General features: G+C 46.2%; 1 protein-coding gene across 2 annotated transcripts in view; it reads right to left on the reverse strand.

The window, feature by feature from the left end:
- LOC129829155 (glutamate receptor ionotropic, delta-1-like) overlaps nt 1-12,957 on the reverse strand; it is a 477,366-nt gene that overhangs the window by 59,855 nt on the left and 404,554 nt on the right. For both annotated transcript variants that reach the window (XM_055890732.1, XM_055890733.1), the window contains exon 8: nt 6,890-7,009. In XM_055890732.1, the coding sequence (XP_055746707.1) occupies nt 6,890-7,009 (120 nt within the window). The remainder of the gene's footprint in view (nt 1-6,889; nt 7,010-12,957) is intronic.

The raw sequence follows: 12,957 nt of genomic DNA on the forward strand, positions 1-12,957 counted from the left end.
ACACATTTTTATTTTTTAAATGATGTCAGAGTGTTGTAGTGTGCCCCTGGCTATCCACAATTTAAAAAATAAATAAAATACAATTGCGCCATTTTGGTTTGCTTAATATAAGCAATTTCAAATGTTTTATACTTTTTATTCTTAAGTATATTTTGCAATTACATTTACTTTGATACTTAAGTGTATTTGAAATCAAATACATTGACATTACTCAAGTATAATTTTGCTGGGTGTCACATGTGCTCCCTCTCCTGCCTCTAGGTCACCAGGTGTCACGTTCCTGACCTGTTTTCTGTTGTGTTGTATGTGTGTGATGGTCAGGGCGTGAGTTTTGGGTGGGCAGTCTATGTTTTCCGTTTCTATGTTGGTTTTGGGTTGCCTGGTATGGCTCTTAATTAGAGGCAGGTGTTTTGCGTTTTCCTCTAATTGAGAGTCATATTAAGGTAGGTTGTTCTCACTGTTTGTTTGTGGGTGATTGTCGCTGTGTCTGTGTTTGTTGCACCACACGGTACTGTCTCGTCTCGTCTCGGTCGTTCCTGTTCATGTGTTCTTCGTTTCATGTAAGTTCGTAGTTTAGGTCTGTCTAGTTCGTTTTGTTATTTTGTAAATTAGTCAAGTGTATTTCGTGTCTGTTCTTCGTCTTGCAATAAAGTCATTATGTATTCATCACCCGCTGCGCCTTGGTCTACTTACTGTCCGAAAGACGACCGTTACAGAATCACCCACCAAACCCAGATCAAGCAGCGGGTTAACAGACAGCAACGACAGCAGCAGTGGGAAAAGGAGGATTGGACATGGGAAGAGATCCTGGACGGTAAAGGACCCTGGGCAGAGCCAGAAGAGTGTCGCCGTTCCAAGGCGGAGCTGGAGGCATCTAAAGCGGAGAGGCGACGTTATGAGGAGGCAGCACGGAAGCAAGGCTGGAAGCCCGCAAGTACTACCCTAAAATTTATTGGGGGGGGGGGCTAAGAGGTGGTGGGCCGAGGGCAGGTAGGAGACCTGCGCCCACTTCCCAGGCTAACCGTGGAGAGCGGGAGTACGGGCAGACACCATGTTACGCAGTAGAGCGCACGGTGTCTCCTGTACTGGGGGCATAGCCCAGTGCGGCTAAGCCCACCTCCCCGCACTGGTAGGGCTAGATTGGGCATTGAGCCAAATGTCATGAAGCCGGCCCTACATATCTGGCCACCAGTACGTCTCCTTGGGCCGGCTTACATGGCATTAGCCTTACGCATGGTGTCCCCGGTTCGCCAACACAGCCCAGTGCGGGTTATTCCACCTCCCCGCACTGGACGGGCTACGGGGAGCATGCAACCAGGTAAGGTTGGGCAGGCTCAGTGCTCAAGGGAGCCAGTACGCCTACACGGTCCGGAATTTCCGGCGCTACCTCCTAGCCCCAGCCCAGTACCACCAGTGCCTACACCACGCACCAGGCTTCCAGTGCGTTTTAAGAGCCCTGTTCCTCCTCCACGCACTCTCCCTATGGTGCGTGTCTCCAGCCCAGTGCCTCCAGTTCCGGCACCACGCACTAAGCCATCTGTGCGTCTCCAGAGCCCTGTACGCACTGTTCCTTCTCCTCGCACTCGCCCTGAGGTGCGTGCCCTCAGCCCGGTACCTCCAGTTCCGGTACCACGCACCAGGCCTATAGTGCGCTTCGAGAGGTCAGTGTGCCCTGTCCCTGCTCCCCGCACTAGCCTTGAAGTGCGTGCCGTCATCCCGGTACCTCCAGTTCCGGCACCACGCACCAGGCCTACTGTGCGCCTCAGCAGGGCAGAGTCGGTCGTCTGCCCAACGCCTTCTGCGCTGCCTGTCTGCCCAGCTCCGTCTGAGCCATCTGTCTGCCCAGCGCCGTCTGAGCCATCTGTCTGCCCAGCGCCGTCTGAGCCATCTGTCTGCCCAGCGCCGTCTGAGCCATCTGTCTGCCCAGCGCCGTCTGAGCCATCCGTCTGCCCAGCGCCGTCTGAGCCATCCGTCTGCCCAGCGCCTTCTGAGCCATCCGTCTGCCCAGCGCCTTCTGAGCCATCCGTCTGCCCAGCGCCTTCTGAGCCATCCGTCTGCCCAGCGCCTTCTGAGCCATCCGTCTGCCCAGCGCCTTCTGAGCCATCCGTCTGCCCAGCGCCTTCTGAGCCATCCGTCTGCCCAGCGCCTTCTGAGCCATCCGTCTGCCCAGCGCCTTCTGAGCCATCCGTCTGCCCAGCGCCTTCTGAGCCATCCGTCTGCCCAGCGCCTTCTGAGCCATCCGTCTGCCCAGCGCCTTCTGAGCCGCCCGTCTGTCCCGAGCCATTAGAGCCGTCCGTCAGTCAGGAGCCACTAGAGCCGTCCGTCAGTCAGGAGCCGCCAGAGCCGCCAGCCAGTCAGGAGCCGCCAGAGCCGCCAGCCAGTCAGGAGCCGCCAGAGCCGCCAGCCAGTCAGGAGCCGCAAGAGCCGCCAGCCAGTCAGGAGCCGCAAGAGCCGCCAGCCAGTCAGGAGCCGCCAGAGCCGCCAGCCAGTCAGGAGCCGCCAGAGCCGCCAGCCAGTCAGGAGCCGCCAGAGCCGCCAGCCAGTCAGGAGCCGCCAGAGCCGCCAGCCAGTCAGGAGCCGCCAGAGCCGCCAGCCAGTCAGGAGCTGCCAGAGCCGCCAGCCAGTCAGGAGCTGCCAGAGCCGCCAGCCAGTCAGGAGCTGCCAGAGCCGCCAGCCAGTCAGGAGCTGCCAGAGCCGCCAGCCAGTCAGGAGCTGCCAGAGCCGCCAGCCAGTCAGGAGCTGCCAGAGCCGCCAGACAGTCAGGAGCTGCCAGAGCCGCCAGACAGTCATGAGCTGCCCTACAGTCATGAGCTGCCCTTCAGTCACGAGCTGCCCAACAGTCACGAGCTGCCCTACAGTCACGAGCTGTCCTACAGTCACAAGCTGCCCTCCAGTCACGAGCTGCCCTCCAGTCACGAGCTGCCCTTCAGTCACGAGCTGCCCTTCAGTCATGAGCTGCCCAACAGTCATGAGCTGCCCTACAGTCATGAGCTGCCCTACAGTCATGAGCTGCCCTACAGTCATGAGCTGCCCTACAGTCATGAGCTGCCCTACAGACATGAGTTGCCCTACAGTCATGAGTTGCCCTACAGTCATGAGCTGCCACTCAGTCATGAGCTGCCACTCAGTCCGGAGCTGCCACTCAGTCCGGAGCTGCCACTCAGTCCGGAGCTGCCACCCAGTCCGGAGTTGCCATTAGTACAGAGCTGTCCCTCTGTCCTAAGCTGTCCCTCTGTCCGGAGCTACCTCTCTGTCCTGAGCTACCTCTCTGTCCTGAGCTGTCTCCTCTATGTAGGAGGGGCCTTAGTAAAGGTTCCTGGACCATGGTTGGGGGCGAGGGTCGCCACTCAAAGGACGCTAAGGAGGGGGACAAAGACAGTGGTGGAGTGGTGTCCTCGTCCACCGCCGGAGCCGCCACCGCGGACAGATGCCCACCCAGACCCTCCCCTTGAGTTTTAGGGGTGCGCCCGGAGTTCGCACCTTGAGGGGGGGGTTCTGTCACGTTCCTGACCTGTTTTCTGTTGTGTTGTATGTGTGTGATGGTCAGTTCGTGAGTTTTGGGTGGGCAGTCTATGTTTTCCGTTTCTATGTTGGTTTTGGGTTGCCTGGTATGGCTCTTAATTAGAGGCAGGTGTTTTGCGTTTTCCTCTAATTGAGAGTCATATTAAGGTAGGTTGTTCTCACTGTTTGTTTGTGGGTGATTGTCGCTGTGTCTGTGTTTGTTGCACCACACGGTACTGTCTCGTCTCGTTCGTTCGTTCGGTCGTTCCTGTTCATGTGTTCTTCGTTTCATGTAAGTTCGTAGTTTAGGTCTGTCTAGTTCGTTTTGTTATTTTGTAAATTAGTCAAGTGTATTTCGTGTCTGTTCTTCGTCTTGCAATAAAGTCATTATGTATTCATCACCCGCTGCGCCTTGGTCTACTAACTCACCGAAAGACAGTCGTTACACCAGGCTGCTCGTTATGGCGCACACCTGTCACCATCGTTACGTGCACCTGCGCGTCATCAGACTCACCTGGACTCCATCACTTCCCTGATTACCTTCCCTATATACATATATATTTTTTTATATATATATATTTTTTTTAATTTAGGGTAGGATCAGCTTAATATTGCGGAAAGATTGTTGCCTCCATTAATGTAATTGTCTGCATCATTTCCAATCCCCCAGATATTGTTTTGGTAAATATATCCATATGCATACACGTACATACATATATGGATACATATACACATATATACATACACATACCTATATAGATATACATACTTTTTTTTGAATATACCTTTATTATTCCCCGCAAACCCTACCACCCTTCCCCAATTGGAGTAAACTAATAAACACTTAGTTTATACATCTTATACACATTTTACAGACACAATCTATTTTACAATAGTTATATTTTGTTTGTTTTTAGTCCTTCCTATATTTGACTCTGCCTCTTCACAGCAAAATCTGCAGAGCTGGGAAGATATCCCCCATATATTTATTATTATATTGGTTGCAAAAATTTTGTATAGTAATTTAAATAGAAAAATGTGAAGTTTTGAATCCAGCGTTGTTTTGCGTATCAATTCATAAACCATGTGCCATGAAATGGGTACATCGAAAATCTCTTCCCAACTATTTTGAAATTTATATGGCACAGCTGTCAAGTTTTTGGTCCTTAAATGAAATTGGTACATGTTTCTATTTATTACACTTATCTTTAACCATTTAATGCAGGGCCAACATACAAGTTGTTTACTTTTTTCCCCTTCTACTTGCCTGTTCCATTTTTGTGGTAATATTTTTGAGATTTTTTCCTTTTCAAACAACCGAAAGTGAGCAGGTGTAATCTGAATAAAGGGGAAAAGGCCATTCTTGAACAAAGGATGATAAATTCCTATCAATTTACTAGAGAACCAGTTTGGATTTAAGTATAACTGTTGTATGACTGATGCCTTTAGTGAGAGGTCTAATGCTTTAATATTTAATAATTTCTGCCCTCCGAATTTATATTTGTTATATAAATAGGCCCTTTAAAATTTGTCTGACTTGCAATTACAAATAAAACATTTTTTGTTAATATAATTTAAAAAGCAGGTCACTAGATGTAGACAAAACCATAAGCAAATAGGTAAACTGTGATATGACTAAAGAGTTAATCAGGGTGATTTTCCCACAAATAGACAGGTATTTTCCTTTCCAATGTAGCAAGATCGTATCTATTTTTGCTAACTTTCTATAAAAAATGTATTGGAGTGAGATCATTTCTTTCTTCTGGGTATTGAGTAACTTACGTTTGTCACTCCCTTCCACAGGCATTATTGTTTCTTTTCCAGTGTCACGTTGTTTTGTGTTTCTTGTTCTGTATTTAGTTGCGTTTATTTATTAAAATTCTCACTCCCTGATCTTGCTTCCTGACTCTAAGTGCACTCAATATAGAATAACGCCTCACCTAAGGGAAGCATCAGGGAGTGGTTTTTTTTGTTTTTATTTCGGGGGGAATGACGTCGGGTTCGGCAGGTAGCCTAGTGGTTAGAGTGTTGGACTAGTAACTGAAATGTTACAAGATTGAATCCCTAAGCTGACAAGGTAAAAATCTGTCGTTCTGCCCCTGAACAAGGCAGTTAACCCACTGTTCCTAGGCCGTCATTGAAAATAAGAAATTGTTCTTAACTGACTTGCCTAGTTAAATAAAGTTAAAATAATCGCCAGGCTCCTCTGCCTCCGCCGGGTCGTCAGGCTCTCATGCCTCAGCTGGATCGCCGGGCTCTCATGACTCAGCCGGATCGCCAGGCTCCCCTGCCTCAGCCGGCTCGTCGGGCTTTCATGCCTTAGCCGGCTCGTCGGGCTTTCATGCCTTCGCCGGATTGCCTGCTTCCACCAGCTCGCCAAGCTCCACTGCCTGAGCCGCTCTGTCAGGTTCCCGCACCCCAGCCGGCGACAGGTTAGCGCGCATAAGCAGGGGTGACCGGTCCGCTCCTAGTCACCGGGATCGTCATTTTGGTCGGCGTCCTGCGGCTGGAGACGCACGTCGGGGAGGGGTTACTGTCACGTGTGCTCCCTCTCCGGCATCTAGGTCACCAGGCTGCTCCATCGTTACGCGCACCAGACTCACCCGGACTCACCCGGACTCCATCACACCTCCCTGACTACCTTCACTATATATGTCACTCCCTTTGGTTCCTTCCCCAGGTGTTATTGTTTCTCTTCCTGTGTCATGTCTGTGTGTTGTTCGTGTTTCTTATTTTGTATTATGTTGTGTTTATTTATTGAAACACTCACTCCCTGAACTTGCTTCCCGACTCTCAGCGCACATCGTTACACTGGGTGACTTTCACTTTTTCTTGAGTCATTTTCTGTTAAGGTGTCTTTACTTTTACTCAAATATGACAATTGGGTATTTTTTCCACCACTGATGACAATTTTGCATTATAGAAAACAGACCTACATAGAGAATTTCGATCATGCCGGTTAACCTATTTTTTTTCCACCAATGTATAAATAACCTAGATATTGTAGAGTATATTACATTTCTCAGTACAATTTAAAGAGACAACCAACAGTATCCTGGCAGATTATTGTGTATGCTTTGCCTCAAGGACTGCAGTATGTTCCACAGGGTTTCCACACTCCATTTTCTGTGTGCTAAGAAACCCAACCCAAGACACCTCAGAAATCGCTGCCAGCAATTTATGGGCCATAACCTCCTCTGTTTTAAAGAAATGGTTTACTGACTACTTTGTAGAGGCTTGCTGTGCTGCAATACCACTGGGTAGTACCACAGAGGTCCGTAGTTTCAGAACTGCGTAGAGAAGAACAAACTCGAAAACATCTGTCAGACTTAAAGCCATCTTGAGCCAAAGGAGGAATGCACATCAGTAGCGGAATCATCATACTCACCCTTTTCACGTCTTTTCCAAACGTCTCGCTGAAGCTGGTGCCCAGAATTTCAAACTGAACATGAGAATTGGATCCGTTCGCTTTGAAATCCATCGTTCCTGTGAGACCTGTGATATGTCCCTGTGAGGAGAGAGAGGGAGGCAGAAAGAGAGAGAGATGATATAGTTTGAATTCATAGAGTGAGGTCTCAGTGTCATGAGTCAAGACCAACTGTCAAATCAAATATGATTGGTCACATACACATGGCTAGCAGATGTTAATGTGAGTGTAGTGAAATGCTTGTGCTTCTAGATCCGACAGTGCAGTAATATATAAAAAGTAATCTAGCAATTCCTCAACAACTACCTAATACACACATCTAAAGGGAGGAATAATAATATGTACAGTTGAAGTCGGAAGTTACATACACTTAGGTTGGAGTCATTAAAACTTGTTTTTCAACCACTCAACAAATTTCTTGTTAAAAAACTATAGTTTTGGCAAGTCAATTAGGACATCTACTTTGTGCATGACACAAGTAATTTTTCCAACAACTGTTTAGACAGATTATTTCACTGTATCACAATTCCAGTGGGTCAGATTGTAACGATCGTCGTAATCCTCCTCCTCGGACGAGGAGGAGAGGCGAGAAGGATCCGACCAATATGCGGAGTGGAAAGTTGTCATCTTTAATTAACGTAGAATGAACACTTATACATAACAAAACAACAAACGTGACAAACCGCAAACAGTCCCGTGTGGTACAAACACAGACACGAGATACAACCACCCACAGCCACCACGTGAATCACAGGCTGCCGAAGTATGATTCTCAATCAGGGACAACGATTGACAGCTGTCTCTGATTGAGAATCATACCCGGCCGAACACAAACAACCCAACAAGAAAATAACACCTCGACAACCCACCCCAACTCACGCCCTGACCAACTAAATAAACACAAGATAAAGGAAAAACAGGTCAGGAACATGACACAGATTTTTACATTCACTAAACTGTCTTTAAACAGCTTGGAAGATTCCAGAAAATTATGTCATGGCTTTAAAAGCTTCTGATAGGCAAATTGACATACTTTCAGTCAATTGGATGTGTACCTGTGGATGTATTTCAAGACCTACCTTCAAACTCAGTGCCTCTTTGCTTGACATCATTGGAATATGAGGAAGACCTCAGAAAAAAATTGTAGACCTCCACAAGTCTAGTTCATCCTTGGGAGCTATTTCCAAATGCCTGAAGGTACCACGTTCATCTCTACAAACAATAGTACGCAAGTATAAACACCATGGGACCACACAGCGGTTATACCGCTCAAGAAAGAGACGCATTCTGTCTCCTAGAGATGAACGTACTTTGGTACTTTGGTACTTTTCCCAGAACAACAGCAAAGGAACTTGTGAAGATGCTGGAGGAAACAGGTACAAAAGTATCTATATCCACAGTAAAACGAGTCCTCTATCGACATAACCTGAAAGGCCGCTCAGCAAGGAAGAAGCCACTGCTTCAAAACCGCCATAAAAAGCCAGACTACGGTTTGCAACTACACATGGGGACAAAGATCGTACTTTTTGGAAGAATGTCCTCTTGGTCTGATGAAACAAAAATAGAACTGTTGTAGAACTAATGACCATCGTTATGTTTGGAGGAACGAGGGGGAGGCTTGCAAGCCGAAGAACATCATCCCAACCGTGAAGCACGGGGGTAGCAGGATCATGTTGTTGGGGTTCTTTGCTGCAGGAGGGTCTGGTGCACTTCACAAAATATTTGGCATCATGAGGGAGAAAAATTATGTGGCTATATTGAAGCAACATCTCAAGACCAGTCAGGAAGTTAAAGCTTGGTCGCAAATAATTCTTCAAACCTACAAACCTGACTCAGTTACACCAGCTCTGTCAGGAGGAATGGGCCAAAATTCACCCAACTTATTGTGGGAAGCTTGTGGAAGGCTTCCCAAAACGTTTGACCCAAGTTAACTTCTTGCGACTACAGGGGGTGCTGTTTTCTCATTAGCATAATTGCATTACAGACTAAACGGCTTCCTACTAAATTCTTGCTCGTACAATATGCATATTATTACTATTATTGGATAGAAAATACTCTATAGTTTCTATAGGCGTTGGAATCTTGTCTCTGAGTGGAACAGAACTCATTCTACAGCAATTTCCCTGACATGGAGTCAGATTTCACACATTTTGGCCCCTGATCTGGAGTCAGTTAAAATGCCACTGTTATTGCTATGAGCATACAGATACTGCTTACGTCTTCCCCTGGATGCCTTTACGTGATGACGATTTGAATGGTATTGATTGCGCAATCACAGCCACTATAAATGAAAAAATCCTGTAGGTAGGAACTCTTTTCCAGCTGCACCGGATGCGCATTGGACACCGCGCTACTCTTTTTCCAAACATTAGTGTAGGCAGTAATATTTCTCCTGTCATGTTTTTACCCGTTATAGGTGTTAACAGCATCATAAGGTAGTTAATTTGAACCGTTGTATAGCAATTTATATCCTTTTAGTGCGATTTTGAGGCATTGCTTTGTTGTGCACTTTGACGCGCTGGGCACATTTCGGGGTCCCGGTCGTACGTTAGTGGGCATTTCGACGGACAAGTGGACATCTTTCGACCAAAAGAAGATTAGACCCAAGAAAGGATTCTTTGCACAAGATTCTGATGGAAGAACAGCTCAAAGTAGGAACAATTTATTATGATAAATCGTGTTTCTGTCGAAAAATGTTAATGGCTTATGACGCCATCTTTTTAGACGTAGCTTCGCTTGGCGGAAACTGTATTGAAAAGTAAGGATAATTTAAAAAATGTAAATCAGCGATTGTATTAAGAATTAAATTGTCTATCAATCGCTGTCCACCCTATATTTTTTAGTCACGTTTATGAGTATTTATGTATACGACTAGATCACTGTCTAATATGGCGCACGACATTGTCTGACCAGCTGGGCAACTTTTGTCATTGTCTAACCATGATTTTGGTGGCTAAATATGCACATTTTCGAACAAACTGTATATGTATGTTGTAATATGATGTTACAGGAGTGTCATCTGAAGAATTCTGAGAAGGTTAGTGAAAAAATTAATATACACTGCTCAAAAAAATAAAGGGAACACTTAAACAACACAATGTAACTCCAAGTCAATCACACTTCTGTGAAATCAAACTGTCCAATTAGGAAGCAACACTGATTGACAATAAATTTCACATGCTGTTGTGCAAATGGAATAGACAAAAGGTGGAAATTATAGGCAATTAGCAAGACACCCCCCAAAACAGGAGTGATTCTGCAGTTGGTGACCACAGACCACTTCTCAGTTCCTATGCTTCCTGGCTGATGTTTTGGTCACTTTTGAATGCTGGCGGTGCTCTCACTCTAGTGGTAGCATGAGACGGAGTCTACAACCCACACAAGTGGCTCAGGTAGTGCAGCTCATCCAGGATGGCACATCAATGCGAACTGTGGCAAAAAGGTTTGCTGTGTCTGTCAGCGTAGTGTCCAGAGCATGCAGGCGCTACCAGGAGACAGGCCAGTACATCAGGAGACGTGGAGGAGGCCGTAGGAGGGCAACAACCCAGCAGCAGGACCGGTACCTCCGCCTTAGTGCAAGGAGGTGCACTGCCAGAGCCCTGCAAAATGACCTCCAGCAGGCCACAAATGTGCCTGTGTCAGCATATGGTCTCACAAGGGGTCTGAGGATCTCATCTCGGTACCTAATGGCAGTCAGGCTACCTCTGGCGAGCACATGGAGGGCTGTGTGCCCCACAAAGAAATGCCACCCCACACCATGACAGACCCATCGCCAAACCGGTCATGCTGGAGGATGTTGCAGGCAGCAGAACGTTCTCCACGGCGTCTCCAGACTCTGTCACGTCTGTCACATGTGCTCATGTGCTCAGTGTGAACCTTGTTTCATCTGTGAAGAGCACAGGGTGCCAGTGGCGAATTTGCCAATCTTGGTGTTCTCTGGCAAATGCGAAACGTCCTGCACGGTGTTGGGCTGTAAGCACAACCCCCACCTGTGGACGTCGGACCATCATACCACCCTCATGGAGTCTGTTTCTGACCGTTTGAGCAGACACATGCACATTTGTGGCCTGCTGGAGGTCATTTTGCAGGGCTCTGGCAGTGCACCTCCTTGCACAAAGGCGGAGGTAGCGGTCCTGCTGCTGGGTTGTTGCCCTCCTACGGCCTCCTCCACGTCTCCTGATGTACTGGCCTGTCTCCTGGTAGCGCCTGCATGCTCTGGACACTACGCTGACAGACACAGCAAACCTTTTTGCCACAGTTCGCATTGATGTGCCATCCTGGATGAACTGCACTACCTGAGCCACTTGTGTGGGTTGTAGACTCCGTCTCATGCTACCACTTGAGTGAGAGCACCGCCAGCATTCAAAAGTGACCAAAACATCAGCCAGGAAGCATAGGAAGAGAAGTGGTCTGTGGTCACCACCTACAGAATCACTCCTGTTTTGGGGGGTGTCTTGCTAATTGCCTATAATTTCCACCTTTTGTCTATCCCATTTGCACAACAGCATGTGAAATTTATTGTCAATCAGTGTTGCTTCCTAAGTGGACAGTTTGATTTCACAGAAGTGTGATTGACTTGGAGTTACATTGTGTTGTTTAAGTGTTCCCTTTATTTTTTTGAGCAGTGTATTTTGGCGATGATATGATATCGCTCTCTTTGGCTAGAATCAGTGCTCGGGTAACGTTTGCGTATGTGGTATGCTAATATAACGATTTATTGTGTTTTCGCCGTAAAACACTTAGAAAATCTGAAATGTTGTCTGAATTCACAAGATCTGTGTCTGTCCATTGCTATGTGCTGTGTATTTTTAAGAAATGTTTTATGATGAGTAAATTGGTAATATAAGTTGCTGTCTCTAGTAATTCTAGGAGCTTTGGTGAGATTTGTGATGCTGGCTGCAATGGCAAACTATGATTTATACCTGAAATATGCACATTTTTCTAACAAAACCTATCCTATACCATAAATATCTTATCAGACTGTCATCTGATGAGGTTTTTTTCTTGGTTAGTGGCTATCAATATCTTAGTTTAGCCGAATTGGTGATAGCTACTGATGTTGAGAGAAAATGGTGGACAAGAAAAATGGTGTATTTTGCTAACGTGTTTAGCTAATAGATTTACATATTGTGTCTTCCCTGTAAAACATTTTAAAAATCTGAAACGGTGGCTTTATTCACAGGATCTGTATCTTTCATTAGGTGTCTTGGACTTGTGATTTAATGATATTTAGATGCTACTATTTAATTGTGACGCTATGCTAGCGATGCTAATCAGTGTGGGGGGGGGGTGGGGGGTGATCCCGGATCCGGGGTAGATACTCGTGAAAGGTTAAACAATTTAAACTTCTGAACCACTGAGAATGTGAGGAAATAAATAAAATCTGAAATAAATCATTCTCTCTACTATTATTCTGACATTTCACATCACATTCTTAAAATAAAGTGGTGATCCTAACTAAGAAAGGGAATTTTTACTAGGATTAAATGTCAGGAATTGTGAAAAACTGAGTTTAAATCTATTTGGTTAAGATGTATGTAAACTTCTGACTTTAACTGTACACTACCATTCAAAAGTTTGGAGTCACTTAAAAAATGTCCTTGTTTTTGAAAGAAAAGCAAAAAAAAAATAAAACATTAAAATAACATCAAATTTATCAACAATACAGTGTAGACATTGTTAATGTTGTAAATGACTATTGTAGCTGGAAACGGCTGATTTATTTATGGTCGGGTGAACAGAACGACTTGAGTTCCTGTATGTTGTTATAATTACACCATGAGTTGTTAATCATGAAGCATACACCCTCGCCTTTCTTCTTCCCAGAGAGGTGTTTATCTCTGTCGGCGCGACTGATGAAGAAGCCAGTTTGCTGAACCGACTCCGACAACGTATCCCGAGAGAGCCATGTTTCCGTGGAACAGAGAATGTTCTACTTTCTGATGTCTCTCTGGAAGGCAACCCTTGCTTTAATTTCATCTACCTTGTTGTCAAGAGACTTGACATATGTGAGTAGTATACTTGGAAGT

Source organism: Salvelinus fontinalis, chromosome 30 (genome assembly GCF_029448725.1).
Source record: "Salvelinus fontinalis isolate EN_2023a chromosome 30, ASM2944872v1, whole genome shotgun sequence".
NCBI lineage: Eukaryota > Metazoa > Chordata > Actinopteri > Salmoniformes > Salmonidae > Salvelinus > Salvelinus fontinalis.